We start from the raw sequence: 20,539 nt of genomic DNA on the forward strand, positions 1-20,539 counted from the left end.
ACCAAGTCACGTGGTTGCGACTGTGGGAGGAAGTGGTAACAACGAAAATTGCCAATTTCCATACACCTACCAAGATATGACGTATTCACAATGCGTGGCAACCAATGAGGTTATAAAATTATAAAACCTGATGAGCAGAATAACTTTTTTTATGTCGTTTCAACAAAACGTATTTTTACAGGTTGGACCACCTTTTGCTTGTGGGGCTGTTTTGGACGGCCAAGACTCTTACATTGATTTGGGAAAGTGGAATCCTGGTCCTGTTTATTCGATGGAAGTGTGGGCAAGAGCTACAGCCATTCCTGACGGAAGACATGTAAAATAACATGTGCCATGCGCAAAATAAGCCCTTTAACGATAGATTAATGTAATCATATAAAAGTATTGTATGAAAAATGTATTAATTGACATGTAAGTTTATATATCAGATAGCAATAAAGAGTTTTGCCTCATTCGTGTTTAAGGCTATTGCTGGTGGATTTGATACATGCCGTGACTGGGGCATAGGAATGGAAGGTGGCTATTTTAAAGCCTTCTACAACCCTCCTGATTCGTGTACAAGTTCTATTAGACATTCCGAACCGGTTCAAACCAACAAGTGGTATTACCTGGCGAAGACGTGTGACGGACAGACATCAAAATTCTACATCAATGGCAAATTGATTGGAAGTGCAACTGTAAGTATCTTTACATAAAATACTTTACCATCTGCGGTATCGTTCACAGTTTTTAATTGAGGTTTATGGAATTCCACGGGCCTAGTGAGACTGTCCATATTATTATTTTTGTTAATCGTTGTACCGACAGCTTGGCCCTAGGCAGCATTTTCATTTAATTAACGTACTACTTTGCACTTTCCTGCATTTGCAAATGTATACCTAAAAACGAAGGACTGCAGGAGCGTTTATCCAACGTGTTCCAGTACTTTTTACAAACTTTTGCTACAGGTCAAAAAAATGATGCCAGGCACTGCTAATGGATTTTACGTTGGAGGTGAAGCTTGTTGCGGAAATTACTTTCCTGGTGAAGTGAAAAGTCTTCGCGTGTGGAAAAGACCTTTGACTGAAACCGAAGTTAAGGATGGTTATGAGAATGAACATCTGGCCCACATACAATCAACGGTAAAATCGCCTTGCTTGATTCCGTTTTAATACAGGTTGATGAAATAAATGCCTGTTTGTAACAATAAAAACACCAAACACTTTTCCGTCATAAGAATTTGGTAAATATTTGATACTAATAACCGCAGTAATGACTACATAGCAAGCCATACGCTACATATACATTTAAATACATGCAGATTGAAATTCTTTCAATTAAAAACAGTATTAAGGCACCTTGCCGTCCACTGATTTTGTTTTGGAGTTATGTAAAAAGCGAAAGCAGAATATCAAGATGTGGCTGGAGATAAAATATCAACAATTTCGAGATAAATGCGAGAAAGTGTAAACGCACGCGTACATTTTAACGGGTTTCAATAACAAGTTAAAAAGCGATTGTTCTACATATAAACCCTGAAACCATTGACAACTGAAATACATACTGTGATTTTAACGATGGTAGGAAAATGCTCTAAACAAAGGACTGGTTGGATATTGGGATTTTGGTGAAAGTAAACACCCTCCGTGCACCGGAAATGATCATATGGGTGCTGATTGGTTCCTTAACGACGGATCGGTAATAAGTGGAGTTCACTGCAATATATCGCATCTGGTTATTCCTGATTACAGCACGGTGAGGGTTCAAGCCTGGGACGGATCGGAAAACAGCGGAAAAGTAGAAATTTATGCAAAGGTTTGTGAAAAGCGACTGGATAGCTTTTCTACACAAGCAATTTTATTTTCGGTCCGTTATTGAATATAAGATGAAAATACATTTCAAAAGAAAAAAAATGTTTTTTTATCATGTCATTTATGGAATTCTTGTAAATGATGTCCAATGTAATGTTTACTGAAAAAACAGAACATCGACATTTACGGAACGCTCACCGCCACTGGGAAGGGTTACCGTGGTGGGGAAAGTCCCACAGCAACCCACTCGGCGGGAATGCAGGGTGAAACTTTTTCTGGAAATTACCCCACTTCAAACACAATCACTCATAACATTGGTGGGGGCGGTGGGGGAGGGGGTGAAACGGATGGTTCAGTGGGTTACGGGAAACCTGGAGGGGGTGGGGGCTACGGAACGAGCGGGTTAGTAAGACTTTATATTTTTTACTTATATTTGAAGAAAATAACTTTTGATATCCATAATTTTCGAACATCGAATCCACTTGTTTGTTTTAAATGTTTGCGTACATTTTGCCAGTGGGACTTGTAAACTTCGACCCGGCAAAGATGTAACTCATTGTGGGGAAGGAGGACAAAGTTATGGAGACGACAAACTTTCTACTTTGCATCTGGGATCTGGCGGAGGCAGTGGAGGAAACGATAATGCACTAAATGACAACCCAGTTGGAGGAAGGTAACTTGTACTGATCCATAGACATAATTTATGAGAATTCACTATAAACACATGCAGACACAAACATTTGCAGAACGTTTACATATGATCTTCTATTTGGTGAAAAACTACAACTAAATTACAATTTTATTTTGCAGGGGTGGAAACGGTGGGGGAGCGATACGGTTGGATGCACTTGAACACATTGAAATAGTCGGCTACTTGGAAGTAAACGGAGATATAGGGCAGGGAGACGCAAGTACAAGGTTTTCTCTTGTTTCCTGTTGTTTTAAGACAAAAATTGCGACATTTTTATCACATTTTTTTACCAAGTCCTCTGCAGCATTTTTTTTACACAATTCTAGTTGTGACGCTTGCCCAAGCGCATGTCAGGACCAAAACACATGCACTGGAGGTGGAACAACTACGTGCTATGATTTTTCTGGTGCGGGAGGCGGTGGTAGTGGTGGAAGTCTGTATTTACGCGGGCAAGTTGTGAACGTAGGTGTGTATTTCCGGCGGTTGAACAATAAGATTTTGTATTCGCCTGTTACGCTTTCAACTTGTTTTTAGGCAGTTGATTGTGGAGTTTTGTCGCAACTTTAACAACAATATTTCAAATACTGGAATCTGTGTTTCTTTTTATTTGCTTTGACTAAATAACATTTGCTGTTTAAGTAACTTAGCGCTCCATATTTTAATACAGTTGTTCTTGACCTTTTTTCTTGACGGACCTTTTTAATTCCGACATAGCAGTCGCGGACCCCACTAAGTCTTAACATTGTTATTATATTGTAAAGCAGTATTTTTTTGCTGGAAAGAATTTCATTGTTTTAGGAGAAGGATATTTAACATAGTTAATTTTCACATAACTTATATTTTTTCACGTATATTTTTTGCGCCAACATCGAATGCGGTAAAAGAAAATATTTTAAAAACTTATAATAATATGTCCCCTTTTGACAAACATGCTTTCTTCCGCACAGTTTAATTGGTAAAGTTTTGATGTAGGTTTGAATCACATCTCAGTTGAAGGGGGAAGGGGAGGACATGGGGCCAATGTTGCTTGTGGAGGGGACGGAGGAAAAGGGAGAATTCGAATTGATTATGTCGAGTTACTTGGCCAGTGGCCGAGCTACGCTGTTACCAACCCGTACGATAAGACATATACGGTAAATTACCGTGTGATATAGAGTAATATGGTTTGTATATTATCTGCAAATTTAAAAACTAATATTTCATTAGCGCTAAACATACTCACGGTTGCACACAGGATAAAAGTTATATTGGACAACAACAAATCGACATATCTAACACAAATTATGGTAATGAGGTATTTCTGGGATGTTTTGAAGACAAAGATGATCGTCACATGAAGTTTCAGGTCGGTTGAGGGTTGTTATCACATCACTGTTTGGAACAGTAATCAAAGTTTTCTTATCAACGTCAATTTTTGTGCTCACAGAATTGGACGCTCTGGATAGCTTATCAATACTAACGAGAGAAAAAACAACAATTTAACATTTCATTACTCTAAATTCTGTTTAATTCATAGGTTCCTTTATCGGACGACGACAAAGCGAAACTGACTCCAGAATACTGCATTTTAAAATGTAGGGAAAATGGTTACCGGTATTCGGGAACTGAATATTCCAATGAATGTTTCTGCGACGACCAGATCGGAAAACATGTCTTAAAACCGGAAGAGTAAATTACTCTGCAATATTTTTTTAGTTTGCGTTTGTTTGGAACAAAAGTTCAAATAAGATAGACGAACGCTCTACAATTAAAGTAAGTTACACGCCAAATGTTTAACTTGCGTTGATTTTGCAGAGACTGTGGCATGACATGCTCCGGTGACGCGGATCAAATATGCGGGGGCAGTTTACGCCTTACCATATATGGCCCTCCGCCGCTAGCGGGCGCTGCAACCGAGCACAACGGAGTTGTACAGGAATGCAAACCATGGTGTGTCAACAGCAATGCAGACGATCCGGTTTGAACGAGTCTAGCAGTAATTGTTTACTTGTTATTTATGTTCCATTTTAACCCCCAGATGACGTGGGGTGAGTGTACAAATGATGGTTACATCGAAGAATACTCAGCCACGTGTGATTGCGCCATTGGCTACACTGGGGATAATTGTGGCCAGCCCTGTCCGCATAACACGTGGGGTAAAGGTAAAACATATTGTTGAATGTTTGTAAAACTATATCGTAAACACCGATGTTTTTGTCAGATTGTGCTTCGACTTGTTCGTGTATTGCCGTAAACACTGATCTTTGTGATCCTCAAACTGGATCTTGCGTTTGCTCAAGCGGTTTTTATGGAGACAGGTGCCAATACGAATGTGCGGATGGAACTTGGGGTCAAGACTGCACACAGACATGTTCATGCGGATCACACGGTGTAAGCAAACTTGACTTGAGATGTTATGAAAATTTCTAACATCTAATATCTAACAATAAGCGCACACAGACGATTTAATAGCACAACCTGTCATTATTTAATGTAAATAATTACTTTCAGTTAACGGACCCAAACCAACCAACGTGTGATGGTTCTACCGGTGCCTGTAATTGTCAGACTGGTTACACCGGTTATTCCTGTGACCAATCGTGCGCTGCTGGTTACTGGGGGCCTAACTGTGCAACAGCCTGTAATTGCCAGCATGGAGCTTGCGACCCAACAAACGGTGCCTGCTCCTGCTACTCTGGTAAAAATGAGTGAATTTAATTTAAATCGTGGTTTATAGAATGTGGTAATTTGATGGTTCGCGACCTTTAAACCTTTTGTTGTATTTGTAACGTTTAGGATACACGGGAACAGCATGCGACCAATCGTGCCCTGATTATGCGTGGGGAAGTTACTGCACATTGACGTGTGACTGTAACGGACATTTGTGTCAAGCCGAAACGGGAGAATGCATTTGTCCACCGACTGCCACAGGATCCCGCTGCGAAAATGTGTGTTTAAAGAATATTCGGGTTGAAGACATTTAAATGTAATGTGGTTTAATCATCGCAGGGCTGCCCTCCCAATATGTGGGGTAATGAATGCACCAATCAGTGTAATTGTGGAATTCATTCGCTCGGATGTGTTCAGTCTACTGGAACATGTCATTGTGACGTAGGTTACACTGGAACGCTTTGTGACCTGGGATGTCCTGTGGGGACGTAAGCTTATCTTTGTTTGGGTTTGTTGATGTATTTTGGACTGCATGCGTCACATAAATTTAGGTTCGGGTCTGACTGTGCTTACACATGCCAGTGCTCTGTTGAAAATATTGAAAAATGTGAACCATCGACTGGTGCGTGTATTTGTAAACCCGGTTACCAAGGAGTTCAATGCCATACCACCTGTTCCCCTGGAACTTACGGTTTGTCAAGTTATTGACTCTTTCTGATGCAGGACACCAAACTATTGTTGCTTGATTGTTAGGTTCGCAGTGTGCGTCCATATGCTCATGTCAAGGCGGGACACCATGTGACCCTATAACCGGGTCATGTGACCAGTGTCCATCGGGTTTCGTTGGTCAGTCTTGCGAGAATACGTGTCCCCAGGGTTACTATGGCGACCGTTGCCAATCTTTATGCAATTGTGCTTCAGCTTCAATTACGTCATGCGATGGCGTCACGGGTTACTGCTATTGTAAGGTTCGTACTTTACTATATGAAAGATTGCCTGTCATAAGTATAGAGAACTGTTACATAATATATTACATCATATACTAGAACACGATTAAGACAACCTTAAAAGATTTAGTTTCTTCAGTGTAACACTATTATCAACGGAAAGAATCCATTATTAGTGTCAATGTTTTATGTACAGCCGGGATACACTGGTGATCAGTGTCAGTCTGTCTGTGACAATTTGCACTGGGGTCAAGATTGTGCTTTTACTTGTCAATGTGTCCAAGCTAACACACAATCCTGCGACCCAACTACCGGAACTTGCACTTGTCAAGATGGTTACGACGGCCAAACGTGCGACGCGGTGGTGAGAATAACTTTACAATGTAATGAGCAATTTTTTCAAATGAGTTATACTAATTAGTACAAAACGGTTTTTCAGTGCAGTGGAAATCAGTGTTTGGGGGTAGGATGTAACTGTCAGAACAACGGTTTGTGTTTGTCTGATGGGTCTTGTGACTGCTTGGAAGGTTATCAAGGAACAAAGTGCGAAACTCAATGTCCGCAAGGAAGGTACGGGAAGAACTGCACATATAACTGCTTCTGTATGAATGGAGCGACATGTTCAGTGGTAAGATATTATTGATTTTTTTTCACTCGTCGATAATAATGGTTTGGAGAAACTAGGCCTATATTTATGCAGTGACACTGGTTCCTTCATTTTTTATATTTGAATTAGAAACGAACGATGCCTATGCAGGCAAAATCCATTTGTTAATAATTTCAATAAACTTGCTGATTACAATCTGAAACGTTTTGTTTCAAACAAATAAATACCTGCAGTGAGCGCTAAAATATCTAATTATCAAATTGAGTTTGTTTGTTGTTTTCTATTGAGCGTTTATATTTTCTAATATACAAACAAAGGCCATGATCGAAGGATTTTTAAAAACACTTCACCTTCCTGACGTTACAAGACAAACATTAAGCATAAGATTATATTCCCTGTTCGCAGACAGATGGAACATGCACTTGCGCAGCGGGTTACCAAGGCAGCGATTGTTCGGTGACATGTTCCTCAGGTTTTTTTGGTCAAAACTGTGCTTATTTGTGCCAGTGCTTGGAGGGAAGTTGTAATGCAGTGGATGGGTCATGTAACTGTAATCCAGGATATACTGGACCCACCTGCAGTACCAAGTGTCCACCAGGTAGACGGTTTTGAAATGTGTCGAAATATCATGGAATGAATTTTGCAAGAATAATTCATATTGAACAAAGTTACGTTGACAATAAACTTAACATATAAATGGACAAAGAAAGTAGAATGCACATGCCTAAAAATTTGTCCAGAATTTGTATTTCTCGATATTATTTGCATTGTAGGTATGTACGGTGCGAGTTGTTTGTACACTTGTCCGTGTGACATCACTAAAGGCACTTGCGACCACGTGACCGGAGTCTGCCAATGCAACGCTGGTTACACAGGAACACAATGTACCTCACAATGTTTGGTAAGTTCATTTCATCACGACATGTGCCAATGCACTCGCATATTGTTTACATCTTACCGGCTGTGACAGTAGTACTTAAAAAGCTAAACATATCAACGGGCTCTATCCATTAATGATTAGCCTACAGTAAAAATTTACAAAATTGTTCAGTAACGGAGCAAAAGAGCAGACATCACCGATTTACGACATAGCGTAAAAAGTAAATATTTAATTCATCAAATGGAAGCACAGTCTTTCGAGACTGCCCCAACCGTCCTCAAATAGGAACATAAAACCACTTCTGCTTGTCAGGTCGGAAAGTTTGGAGCAAACTGTGCCTACCCGTGTCCAAATTGTGGAACAAATGCTGCCTCTGGGTGTGATCCGGTGAATGGAGATTGTATTTGTAATCCGGGATATCAATCTACTTACTGCGATCAACGTTGTGCTCCCGGATATTACGGACAAAATTGTGCCTTCAGATGCACGTAAGTGAAGAGTCCACTTACCTTCATACTAACAATTTTATCAGTAAAAAGTACAAAATTATGTCGACAAAACTATCCTGTTGTATATTGTAGGTACGATTGCAAGAATTCAGGGCTGTGTGATTCCGAGACAGGAGTTTGTCATTGCGCTGCAGGATTTACTGGAAACGATTGCTCCAACACTGTACGTAAAACAAACTTTCAGTAACCTCGAAAATTTGTTTTCGGGGTTTGTTAAATAGGGATTTGTTTATACATTTATTTTTAGAACAGCTGGTTGTAAAAAGTTATATGTTGTATTTTTTTGGTTAGAAAAGAAATTTTCGCACCAATAAATGAGGATGTGTTTTTTAGTGTTTAGAAGGATATTACGGTCCAAACTGTGCGGGTACATGTCAGTGTATATCTGAACAAAGTGATCACTGCGATAAATCTTCGGGAGAATGTCACTGCATGCCTGGTTACATCGGAGGTTTGTTGCATATTTAAACAACAATTGACAGCTGAGTTGGACCTGAAACATTACCATGTAATTTGTAGATATTTGCGAAACAACGTGTCCAGCCGGGTATTACGGATCCGATTGTAGGAGTTCTTGTCTCTGTGATATGACGTCATCTACGTGCAATCCAATCAACGGTTTATGTTCTTGTATGCCTGGATATTATGGATCAGATTGCTCTTCCTGTATGTTCAAATGCTATGTAGCGCTTGAAAGGGAAAATAATGTTGAATAACCTTGCATAACTTACAGACATCAACCAATGTTGAAAGCAGTATATTTCATGCTTGTTAGTTTTTTAATATTTCACATATTCCGTCCAAATACACTTAAAAAGTTTAAATATCAAATTAGGTCAAATAATGTAAGAGCCCATAGCCGATGTAAAACTTACGTTTCGATCGTATCTAAAATCATGATTGTAGTAGATACGATCAAGTTGGTCCACGAATGCCAACATTTGAACCACATTATACAGAATTATATTTCTAGTCTGCCCAGAGGGTACGTGGGGAGCCGATTGTTCGTCAACTTGTTATTGCTCCGAGTTTACATCGAGTTGTGACCCAAGTACAGGAAAATGTAACTGTTTGCCGGGATACACCGGAAACCTATGCGATACCGGTAGGAAAATTTGCGGTTACTTAACAAGCCCAATACGAATTTAAAGTTACGAGAAATAATATAACACTGTGAGAAAACTTATCATAACTCCAATGTTTTTGTATCATATTATTCCGTTTAGAATGTGAAAATTCGTGGGGTCAGGATTGTGCATATCAGTGCAGTTGTCAGAACGAGGGTCAATGTGATCATAGGAATGGCGTGTGTCAGTGTTCCCCAGGATATACGGGACATTCGTAAGTTTTAATGTTTTTTATTGTCTTTTTTTTAAACTGCTCAAATGGTTCTTTAAAGTTTTCTACATCAAGGTGTGAGTCACTTTGTGACTCGAAGCATTTTGGCTACAACTGCGCTCAACTTTGTTCTTGTCCTGACACCTGTGACCCTGTTTCAGGAGCTTGTATGTGCTCTCCTGGATACACGGGATCAAACTGTGAAACTGGTAGGTTGCTACAGAATATATTTTCATCTGAAAGATTCGAACATGCAAAGCATATGATATCTGTCTTTCTCGAACAATAATTTCTTCACCTTTTTTCGCCTTATAGCTTGTGGGAGTGGATTCTGGGGTGCCGGTTGCATAAACCAGTGTTCCGAGTTTTGTCCTATTGCTTCTCAGTGTGACATTGTTACTGGCGTGTGCCTTTGTCCTATCGGTTTTGGAGGCCAGTACTGCAATAAAAGTATGAATATTTTTACCTCCAATTCATACGTACTTGGTAAAAGATCTAATTTATTTTAAGCCTGCGGTGCGGGAAGGTGGGGTCCAGATTGTATCGAATATTGCCCGTCAACGTGTTCGTCTGCATGTGACACGCAGGATGGAAACTGTTACTGTGGTTCAATGAGTGCCTCGTGCAAAAATGGCGGCAAGTGCAAAGGGGTCAGTTTTATTTGCTGGTTTGCTTTGATTGACAAATAAAAAGGGGTTTTGCTTTAAATGAATACTAATGAAAAATGTTTGCAGGGCAAATGCCACTGTCGCGACGGATATGGTGGTGACGATTGCACTGGACCCCAAACCTCATCAACGGGAAACAATGGAGGAGTGATTGCCGCAGGTATGAGACAAAGCGCTATTGATTACGTTTGTTAACGTTAAAAGGATGGAAGTTTAATTAGAATTCAATAAAAACATACCTTTGCAATTAAAAGTTACGAAAACTTTAGTCAAATTCGTGTATTTTAATAAAAACAACTCTTTACAAGAATCTGCTAGAAAATCGGGTTGATTGGTTTTGACCCAACATTGTTCAAATCCTGAAACGTTGTTTTTTATACAGTTGACGTGTTTTTTTCCTAAAAATAATTGATTTTGACTTGTTATTCCCGTCCTGTTTTACACAAACCCTTTTTCAGCGGTGATATGTTCGTTGTTGGTGGTGGTAATAATCGTGCTAGCCGTTTACTTGATCTACTATAAACGAAAGTTTGATGTTTCACAAATGACTTTGAAATCTTTCGATCCGAGAAAGCTGTTTACCAATGACGTGAGTATTTTGCAGATTTAAACCCGTGTATTCCACATTACGTTCCATATTTATCGAACAAGCATCGATATTTATGGAAAAAATAGGTGTTAAAATAAATCGACGCATTTAAATGTTAATACCCTCGTAATTATTATTGTATATTTGAAGTTTTATTTCAAACACAGATCGACGCCAAAACGTTTTACGACAAAGAGGAAGGCGTTTCGGTTGAAAATCCAAATTACGGATTTGATACAGAGGCATAACTTTTCGGCAGTGTACCTTCTTGTTTGTCAAACATTTCAATATGTGCAATAGTAATTGATTTGTTTGATCGCTTTTAGGCATTGTATTTTTTGCTCAGTATTATGTAATTGCATTTAACGCATTTTTTTAAAAAAATATTAAATTTTTGTAGGATTGATGGATGGAAATAAGTTAAATTGTGGCTCATTAATTATGACATGTTGACATACCCTGTAAAAACAACAAAGATAATTTTTTAGCGGATATAAAAAACTTTGTATCGTTTGCAAACCATGACAGAATGCAGTTTTAATGACATAATTATTCTGGTTGTTGTGGAGAGGGATTTAGCGCAGGTTTTTCGGTCAAAGAACGTGTTTATTAAGTCGGGTACGGGCTAAGACCCGAGTTACCACTCTTTCACATCTGTGTCGTTTCACTTTCTTCACTTGAATGTGCACCAGTGCCACCTAAAACCTTTGCAGACAGCTAAGCGTCATCATAGCTTCTTGAAACAAGTAAATTAACACTGCGTCACATTTGCGTCGTAGCTTTCTATTTAAGAAAGAACTTAAATCTGCTTACTACTATCGCTTTAGGTTTTGCGTTCGACAAAGCAAAAAACACACTTCAAGACAAACTACATAGTTTCCTTTTGCAACGGCTATATTTTGCGTTGAGCGAAACACGACACAAACACACAATGGGAACTTTTTAACAAAAGCGTAGAGTTCAACATAGATATGGTCGACAGCCTGTCTGAATATTTATTTATAGTACTATACGGTGGCCGTTGTATGTACAATTGCACCATAAAATATACAATAAAAACACTTTGGGTTCGAACATGCTGTAGCCCGAAACACCTACTACGGTGCAAACGCATTTAGGAATACTTAAACCATATCTTGATACAAGAATCATTTTTAGCATGACTTAATCCGTTACACAAAACTAAGTTACGACAGAAATAAACAAACTTTTCCTTTACAAGAGGAATGGTATGATTAGAAACAAAAAACCGGGGAGCACATTTAAAAGCATTGTGCAATTCACTTTTTGTATGTATATGAAAGGTTTGTATGTAAAAGCTTCACCAATATTTCCTTAATGTAATACTGTAAGATGTTGATCGGTGCAATGAAACTATCAATATACAGCTCATTTCGAATGTAGAGAGATTTACATTCGCAACAATATGGCACATTATGGACGGTTCAGACATGTGAATATAAAACAGGTAAAATTTTGCCATTTAAATAATTTTGTACGCCGTTATACAACGAGACTTAGGTCTGCAGTAATTTGAACAATTTACAAAAAATACATTGGAGTGAACTTGAAGCATTTCCGCTCATGGGATAAGCCGAAGTATAAGTGTGCCCGTTTCAATGCTTTACAAGCAGAATTTACGTATATTTGATATGGCAAGTCAGGCATCGCAATGTGTATGGGAAAAAAAGGAGTTAGTTGCTAATCCAAAGGCACAATTATTGTGAAAATTAACAGGAAATAAACATCGTCCGAATCTTCCATCAACTGCACAAGAAAATAAACAACTTTTAAAATAACATGAGATTTTGGTCCATTAAGTCATAATATTTTCACCAGCTTTCTAGCGGAAAATATATCAATATAGGAACAACGAAGTACTTACAAAATATGAGTATCTTGGAATTAATATTCAAGTGAACGTATAAATAAAATAATTACTCACTGCATCTCGTTGCTGCACCCCAGAGTTACACACTGCAGTGAACTTTTATTATCGCAACATCTCTTTTCCTCATCAGTCACACTACTGCCGTTGCTAACTGGGCCATCGATCGACGTAAAAAGAGTTGAAAATGATTCGCTTCCTTGCATCATGTCGCTCATGCTTTGCTGTAAACCACCATCAAGTTGCTCCATTTTATAGTTGCTTTGATTAGTTAACATTCCATAATCGTATCCAGTGCTGTTGGGCACTTGGTGGCCAAGGCTCAGTGATTGCATGTCGAAAGCGTCGTTGCTAATAGCCTGCATTCCGTAGTTGTAGTTCGACGGCGAAAGTCTATGCTGCTGTTGTTGTGGTTGCTGCATTGCCTGTTGGTGTTGTGGAAGAGGAACAGGCGAAATTCTCTGTATCTGGTTAGGATTGTAAGGACTGTGCTGTTGGGATGGAGATGGTTGTTGTGTTTGTTGGGGCAGAGAGTTGCTATCAAACACCACAAGTCTGGCCGCCCCGTCCTCCTCCGAGTGACAACCCTGGTTTGAGTTTTTGCAAGGACATTGACAAACCTCTCTCGTCTCTTTCTTAATAATGACGATGGGAACGCCACTAAACTGATTTTCTGCAACCGTGTAAATGAAAATATTTTCAAGGTGTTTGATAAACAACTGAGGTAAGTTTTGTTAAAGGAACATCTACAGTTTATTAAAATGAACCTTGTGCACAGAATTGCCAGCTTATGTTTTTGAAACACTTGATGTACCTGATATTGCTTGCATTGCAACTTTAGTTAAGGATGAAATTTCAGATTCTTTCAGTTCACAAGATGCAGGCGAAGAAATGTTGGTAGATTCTGCACGAAACGAATTTGATGTTATAGTCATTTGTAGTAAATTTAATCAAAATGCGTGTTCCTGAACCCCAAACTAAAGAAGCAAAATATATTTATTTGCTCTGTACCTGAACTTGACGAATTGACTTTATGTAGGGTGAGGATTTGGGGTGAAAGTTGTTGCATGGTGGGCGGACTTGATACACCGACACTTCCGTCACTACATGGAGAAAGAGCATCCTGTAGACAAAATATCAAACGTAAACAAACAAGGCTTAGGGAGCAAATATCCAGTTGTTTACATACTGGATAACTGTTTGCAGGCGTAATAACAATGGTGTGTTGTGAAACGGGCTAGGGTGGGTCAATTACAGTACGTTGTAAAAGTTTCGGCATGTGCTATATCCGAAAACATGACAACAATATAACCACTATTGTGATAAAATAGAAACTGCTATGCTATTAATGCCACTAATTACGAGCAAGCGTTTGAAAGCTGTGGTTGAAGAACTGGTGACATGTTTGTCGGGCATTAAACCCTGAATTAAGACAATTTGTTCGCATAAACAAACCCATGCGTGCCTATGTAATTAACCAGCTTTAAAGTGCGATTCAAAGCGTGCAACCTGAAACCCCCTGTTTACAATATAAGAAATATAAAATACTGTGAACTGTAAGAAGTAAGAAATTGAAAATACCTGGACAGGTGAGACGCGAGATTGTGAGTAGGGATCAGGTTGGTTGAGTCGCAACGAATTAGCTGCTCCAAGAAGCATTTCTGCGGCTTTGTCCTGAAAACAAACAATATCGCTTCACTATCATGTCGCGTCATGTTTCAATTGTTAGCATACACTTTACGTTCTTGGAAGTATCGGGTTGTAATTTGGAAGTAAGTGGTTCTTATCGAGGGTGTACTAAGGGTTTGGCGCGGTTTCGGTTTAATAACAAGTACTAATGATCTGACACACAAATCATTAATTTGAATTGGGACACAAAAATATTAGTAATAAGAGTTGAGCGATGTGAAAGAAATATTTGTTAAACATTGTGCGGAGAAAAGCAATCTTATCGGGTTTACAATTTAAAATCTTGTGACCAAGCAACTGATTAGGGCAAAAAGGATTCAGTCACTTAATAATATGATAAATAATAACTGAAAAGCCAAGTGATAACTGATTTTATGTTTTAATACATTGCAGACAATCTTATAGCGAATTCCTCTACACGTTATTGCCAACTCAAGCAAGAATGATGGAAAAACGTACGGCGATTGTAAACAAGTTTGTGATGCACAGAAATAATGTTTTACTATTTTGAGCGTGTTTAGAACCACAGATCAACATTAAACACCGCAGTAAATCAACGTGTACGTAAGCATAAACAAAAATACTTGACTTGCAGCACAGCAAAATACTGCTTCAATGCCTTGCAAAACTGATCGACTTACCAAGTCATAGCACGAAGTCTGCCCTGTCTCCATTGGAGTGCCTTCCTTGTGATCTTTAATTGTGTGTTGCTTTAAACTGTGTTGGGTTGCGTAAGCTTTCGTGCAACCGTCCTTCTGGCAACCGTATGGTCGTTCGCCTGCATTCGTTTGCATGTTACAACTCTGTTTCGTGATTGATTAAAGACTTTGGTTGTTGGGACTTTTTAATGGACAACAAATATATCTGTCGCTGCGGTTTGTAAAATGTACAACGTAACTGACAAGGCATCAAAAATCATAGCATTAAATAGGACTATTTGTAATACCGTAAGTTTTTTAGAACTGGCGTTTTTGGTTGTTGCATTAACCGCTTGGAAATGTAACACCAAAAACGCCAGTAAGTAAACCAAAATGTATTTGAGAATATTATGTTGTAAATTGTAATACATTTAAAAACAAGAATAGACACACATGTTGGCTATTTTTTGTGAATTATTTTTAAACTTAAGCCTGTCAAAAACTCTATATTTGTAAAATAAGCCTTAATAGCTTGCTGATAATGATTCTCCTTACAGATGATTCATGTATGGAAGAATATCAAACCCAAAACACAAATCTAGGATCAAAGTTTTCGTATTTTTGGGATCACCAGGTGTGTGTAGTTCACAATGTCAGACAACAACACTAACCTGTGTGGCTTCGGATGTGCGATTTCAGGTGATGGCTCACGGTGAAAGCTTTGGTGCACTGTGGTATGTTGCACCTGTACAAGATAGATCAAACATGGTTGGTCATGCGTTTTTTTCAGGCAGAGATCGCATTAGCTTAAACTCCATGCGGGCACTGGCGACCATGCATCAAAACAAGCAAGAACAACTTGCTGCGATGTCACAGAACCTCGCAAAAACATGTGGGAAAACAAAAACAATTTAAATTATAAGATGTAGATAACACGGTAGCCCGATAATCGCATTGCAAATATGTGAGGTGCACGCAAACTTTGACGCAGGAGATTGGTTTGGTCGACTTGCCTCGGGTGCTTTGACGTATTTGGACGTCGAAAGCGGGAGAATTCGCGGCCAAACGCGATGTTTAGATGTTCAGTTTCGCAGGATCGCCGACAGGCACTTATCGTGTGGCAAAGGTACTGCACACTGCACGCTCCCGACGGACCCATGTATGTTAGCTATGTTATTGGGAGAATGGCAAAAACAACATGCATTTGAGCAGGATTTGGAACGATGCGTTTCTTCCTATTTCTGTATTCTATAAACGTAACTGGATAAACATCACCGACTTTTGACAAAAAAAATTGTTTTTACTTCATCGTGTATGAGAATATGCGTGTGATAAAAATAGAAACCGAGTTATTTTGTGATATTGCGGCTTTTCTACGCGTTGCATTTGGATATAGTAGCCTTAAATATAAAACCTTTTGGAATTCTACTCAAAGTAATTGCGACCATTGCCAACAACAAACAAAAGAGAAAGAATTTAAAGGAAATTTGATGTGACAGAACCAGTGTAGCGCAAGTATGCTTTTTTGCATCATTCGTTTACCGACATATGTACTCTTTGTATTTCAAAGTTTGAGCATTAATTTATGTTTCTGGGGGGAGTGGAGAAAAATGTTAAGATTAAAAGAATGTTTGACGTGTTCATCCCATTGTGAAACCAAACAAATTGGTCATAAATTTTCATTTTGCATATAAGTATAGCGAAATCGCAGTAATGTTAATGACTACGGAAAACTTACGAAAGTGACGTTAATAAAAAAAAACTGTAATATATTAATATAAGTGTACCCAATTTTCAAGGAGTAATATGAACGATTCACAAAACAAAGTCACCGTGCTATCACGTATAGAAACCACAGTGTTTAGACTTACTTGAAAGGTCTTTCTCCCGTGTGAATACGGTAATGCTTTCGAAGATCGCTTAGGGTGGTAAAAAACTTAGTGCAACCCTCCGAGTCGCAATTGAAGGTCTGTCCGTTGTGTAATCTTTGATGCGCTTTTAGTCTACATACAAAATTGCGTCGTCATTACACAGCGCTTGCGGTTTTCCGCTTGTGGTTTTGACTGTGTATAAATCTGACCCGATATCTATAAATTGCGAAGAAAAGCTAAATACGTCTGGAAAACGTACCGTTTAACACTATTGACCTTTACGTCGTGAAATACTCGTCCATTAGGAAATGCATTGAACGCAATTGGGGGATGACGTAAAAGCGTTATATGCTTAGAGGATTAACTCCGGAAAACATGAGTGGGCGAATGAAAATTTTTTTTATCGTCAGATTTTTGAAAGAAAAATATCCATCCACAACAGAGTAGGAAAGTGAAGTATTGATCTTATGACGCGTCCAAGTTAAGGATTACATGTGTTTACATTTTACACAATGACTATACTTAAGTAAAATAATGACAATTGTAAGATACAATTCCTAAATTTAGGCAAAATGCAGACAGAACTCTTCAAAAAAAATTTATCAGAATCACCAAACAGTCTTATGGGCAAAAAGACTTTGTATCTGACTTTCTTGACAAGTTATTTGAGAAAAAAAACAACCTTATTTGTGGTTATAGTGTTTTTTCTGATACATACAACATTTTGCACCGAATATACCTGTACAAAGTGTTGAATGACTTTTCGCAGTGCTGAATTTGGCACTGATATGGTCGCTCTTTGGTGTGAACCCGCACATGAACTTTAAGACTGTAGCTGGTGAGGAAAGCCTTTCCACAGCCGGCCTGTAACACAGTAATGTTGAAGACACGTTCTGATATTTTCCAGGAATAGTTTGAGTGGCGCAGCGCAAACCACACCAAAGTACATTACAATGGAAGGCAGACAGGGGACCAGCTGAGTTAATTGTATCAATAACTTGCCAGGTCATGTTGTGGTGATAATGTTACAAATTCGGACACTGCAACACCTCAGAACTGTCAGTATTGGGTTTGTGGGTGTCAAATACCATACATTGACAGCAAAAATGTAACAACAATGTTATGTTGTTGACTAGTTATAGGTAAATTTACAAACAGACAAAAATTTACAAAACAATGATAATATGCATACAAAACTTGTTTAGATTGATTAAGGATTAAAATGCAGCAAATATCTTTGCCTTTTTTTAGCTTGAATATTTTTTGCAGTCCTTATTCACACTATCTTCAAATACAACATAAACAAACTTGTTTTTTTATTTCACCTGTTCACAAGTAAAGTAATATTCACCCCGGTGTGTCTTTTGATGTGACTTTAAGTTCCCTGCAGTGCTATAGGCACGTTTGCAACCAGTGTATTGACACCTGTTTAAAACGCATCAAACCTTAAGTTTGCAACACTATGACCACCATAAAAAATTGTGAAAAAATTATTTTAAGTCCAGCAGTCACAATTGGGTCACATAGAAAGAAGCAGTCACAAACTTTATATTGTATATACTTTATGTTAACCACTACTCAAACTATATGAGTTTACAAGACAAACTTTAATTAAATTCTTACAAATTAAAAAACTTACGTAAATTTTTTTACTTCTCTTTTCTGATCACAATCTGTTGTTTCCAATGTAAGAGTGGCTCCATCAATGTTGCACTCCTGAGGCATGCAAATATCTTCTGATGGGGAAAACGACATCAGCACCTTTGCAAAAGGGACTGGTTATAACTTAAATTTAATTAACGAAATAAACAAACTTTTAGGAATGAAAAAAAGCAACGTCAAATATAACTAATTGCCAAAAGGTTTGTATAGTGTAAATGGTGATGTAGCCTAATTAACTAACTTCATAATTTTTATATGGCCACCATTGGCATAGAGTTTTGCATATCACTGGAGGTGCGGCAAGTGCAAAATGCTAACTTCAAAAGATCGTTGCACGCTATATTATACAGGATATAGCATAATTTATGTTAACAAGTGTTTTGGCCGGCAATCAAAAAAAATCGATGAAACGTGGTTTTAAATATATGCCTTTGCAATGCACTCTGTAGTCAATTACACAAACAATAACATGATTTCAATTGTGTTGCTACGAAATTGCATGTTAAGCACGTTTGTGAGTGTAGTTAGAGGTATGTGCCTTCATTTTTTAATGTGGTTTGAACTGATCAAAGCCAAAAGATGCGATGCGATTGTGTTACCCGTACTCTACGCCAGTGATAGCTACATTTAATGGGGAACAACAACCAAAACTTTGTCTATAAGTGTTGCTGAAAATTACAAATACATATTTCCACATTGGTAAACAATGCAGATATTCATTTTGAAAATTGTTACAAACGTAAAGCATATATTTCAAGAGTACCTAAAATCTAATTTTTATTTCAAAACTTTTTGTAAATTATGCAGAACTGTGAATAATACATATATACCATGTAAGTACCTTGTCATCCTCTGGCATAATTGTATGTCGGATCATCCCTTTGTCCATGTCTTGATTGTCAAAGCTTTGCTGGATTCTATGAAAAATTTGAACTGTTTTTCCAGTGTCTTCCACCATGTATGTGGCATTTTAAGACTTTATATAGCATGGGTCTTACAGCAAGTACTAGTAAACAACACTGAGAAAAAAGTGATGATGTCATCGAAGGTGACTAATCCTCTCTGCATAGCCGGCTGATTTGCACGGTAACAAAAACCATAAAATTGCATAAATATATATATATATGTCTTATGCATTAGTATATTGTTATTTTGGTTAAAGTTTAGCACAATACAGAGATCTAAATTACTCTTCAATACAATGTATATACCTGCACTTCACAAACAATAATATTTTATGAGCAATAAGAGCCAATAAAGTTTTTATTTTTAGTGAGCAGCAGACAAGGCTAATGTTTCGATTAATAGGTGCCTTCAGTGCAGCTATGGTGTGACTTACAACGATCTTATCTGCTGAATAGCCGAAAAAACTTTCACTTTGTGGTGACTATACAGCCACCATTAACCAATCTAGGTGAAAACACTGTGACCATGTGACCAAGATCATTGCAAGTCACACCCTAGCTGTAAATCACACCATAGAAACTCGTTTGGTCGAAAACACACAATACATTTGTTTTTTAACTTTTAATGGCAAATTAGACAGAGAGAAAGAAAGAAGAAAATAAAAAAAATGTCGTACCCTTGGATATTCTCGTTTGAACCATTGGTGTAAAATAGGGTTTGGTTTGGTTGGGTGGTGAAGATTGGGCGAGAATTAACAATGCCATCTATTGCATTGTTTGTTTCCACTGAAACACTTGTCTGATCACAGTTGAAGTTACACATTTCAGTGTGTTGATGTTCAGATCCATCCATTGTTATTTTTATTACATTGATCAATCTTTTATGCCTCCACCACCTGGAAAACACTATTAGTATCAGTTAAATGGCAGCAAAGGTACAAATTATTTCAGTCAGAGTCTGTACCTACCGATGGCGATACATTACAATTATGCCTTTTATGTTACAAATATCATGTCAATACTGCTTATAGTGGCACAAGGTGGGGTAAACTCATCAACTGTCACACTCTACCTGTGCTGTAAGCAACCATACTGCACAATAAAGATTTAGTACTTTTAGTGCAGGGTAAGTTTTACGAGGTTGATTACTTCGGAATATTCCTAAATATATCAACTTTTCAGGAATTTAAATCTTGGGTGGATGGCAAAGTGGTTTTG

At 38.1% G+C, this 20,539-nt stretch overlaps 2 protein-coding genes across 3 annotated transcripts; one reads left to right on the plus strand and one right to left on the minus strand.

Moving 5' to 3' along the window:
• Nucleotides 1–1,644: 1,644 nt before the first annotated feature.
• On the plus strand, nucleotides 1,645–2,467 carry LOC145903662 (uncharacterized). The gene is made up of 3 exons (XM_082991773.1): nucleotides 1,645–1,794; nucleotides 1,963–2,192; nucleotides 2,308–2,467. The coding sequence occupies exons 1-3, from the start codon at nucleotides 1,645–1,647 to the stop codon at nucleotides 2,465–2,467; spliced, it is 540 nt and encodes a 179-aa protein (XP_082847899.1).
• Nucleotides 2,468–11,537: 9,070 nt separating this feature from the next.
• Nucleotides 11,538–20,223, minus strand: LOC145903649 (uncharacterized). 2 transcript variants are annotated; one of them, XM_082991756.1, is made up of 13 exons: nucleotides 19,999–20,223; nucleotides 19,258–19,333; nucleotides 18,394–18,515; nucleotides 18,080–18,179; nucleotides 17,494–17,618; nucleotides 16,755–16,886; nucleotides 15,555–15,628; nucleotides 14,887–15,023; nucleotides 14,138–14,230; nucleotides 13,568–13,679; nucleotides 13,371–13,460; nucleotides 12,614–13,229; nucleotides 11,538–12,435 (listed from the first exon to the last, which is right to left on the minus strand). In XM_082991756.1, exons 1-13 carry the CDS (start codon nucleotides 20,172–20,174, stop codon nucleotides 12,432–12,434), a joined length of 1,857 nt encoding a protein of 618 aa, XP_082847882.1. In that variant the 5' UTR covers nucleotides 20,175–20,223; the 3' UTR covers nucleotides 11,538–12,431. The 2 variants fall into 2 exon arrangements, with proteins under 2 accessions (XP_082847882.1, XP_082847883.1); XM_082991757.1 differs by lacking the exon at nucleotides 11,538–12,435 and having other exon boundaries at nucleotides 12,610–13,229.
• Nucleotides 20,224–20,539: the final 316 nt, after the last annotated feature.

This window comes from Ascidia mentula, chromosome 5 (genome assembly GCF_947561715.1).
Source record: "Ascidia mentula chromosome 5, kaAscMent1.1, whole genome shotgun sequence".
In the NCBI taxonomy this organism is placed as follows: Eukaryota; Metazoa; Chordata; class Ascidiacea; order Phlebobranchia; family Ascidiidae; genus Ascidia; species Ascidia mentula.

What these genes read in the sequence shown, in the direction of transcription:
- LOC145903649 (XM_082991756.1), bottom strand. Translation starts at nt 20,174, where the DNA reads ATGGATGGATCTGAACATCAACACACTGAAATGTGTAACTTCAACTGT. An exon ending in ACGGGAGAAAGACCTTTCAA is followed by an intron (nt 15,629 to 16,754) that starts GTAAGTCTAAAC and finishes TATCTTGTACAG; the next exon opens with GTGCAACATACCACAGTGCA. An exon ending in AGACTTCGTGCTATGACTTG is followed by an intron (nt 14,231 to 14,886) that starts GTAAGTCGATCA and finishes GTTTGTTTTCAG; the next exon opens with GACAAAGCCGCAGAAATGCT.
- LOC145903662 (XM_082991773.1), top strand. Translation starts at nt 1,645, where the DNA reads ATGGGTGCTGATTGGTTCCTTAACGACGGATCGGTAATAAGTGGAGTT. An exon ending in AAGTAGAAATTTATGCAAAG is followed by an intron (nt 1,795 to 1,962) that starts GTTTGTGAAAAG and finishes CTGAAAAAACAG; the next exon opens with AACATCGACATTTACGGAAC. An exon ending in GGGGGCTACGGAACGAGCGG is followed by an intron (nt 2,193 to 2,307) that starts GTTAGTAAGACT and finishes ACATTTTGCCAG; the next exon opens with TGGGACTTGTAAACTTCGAC.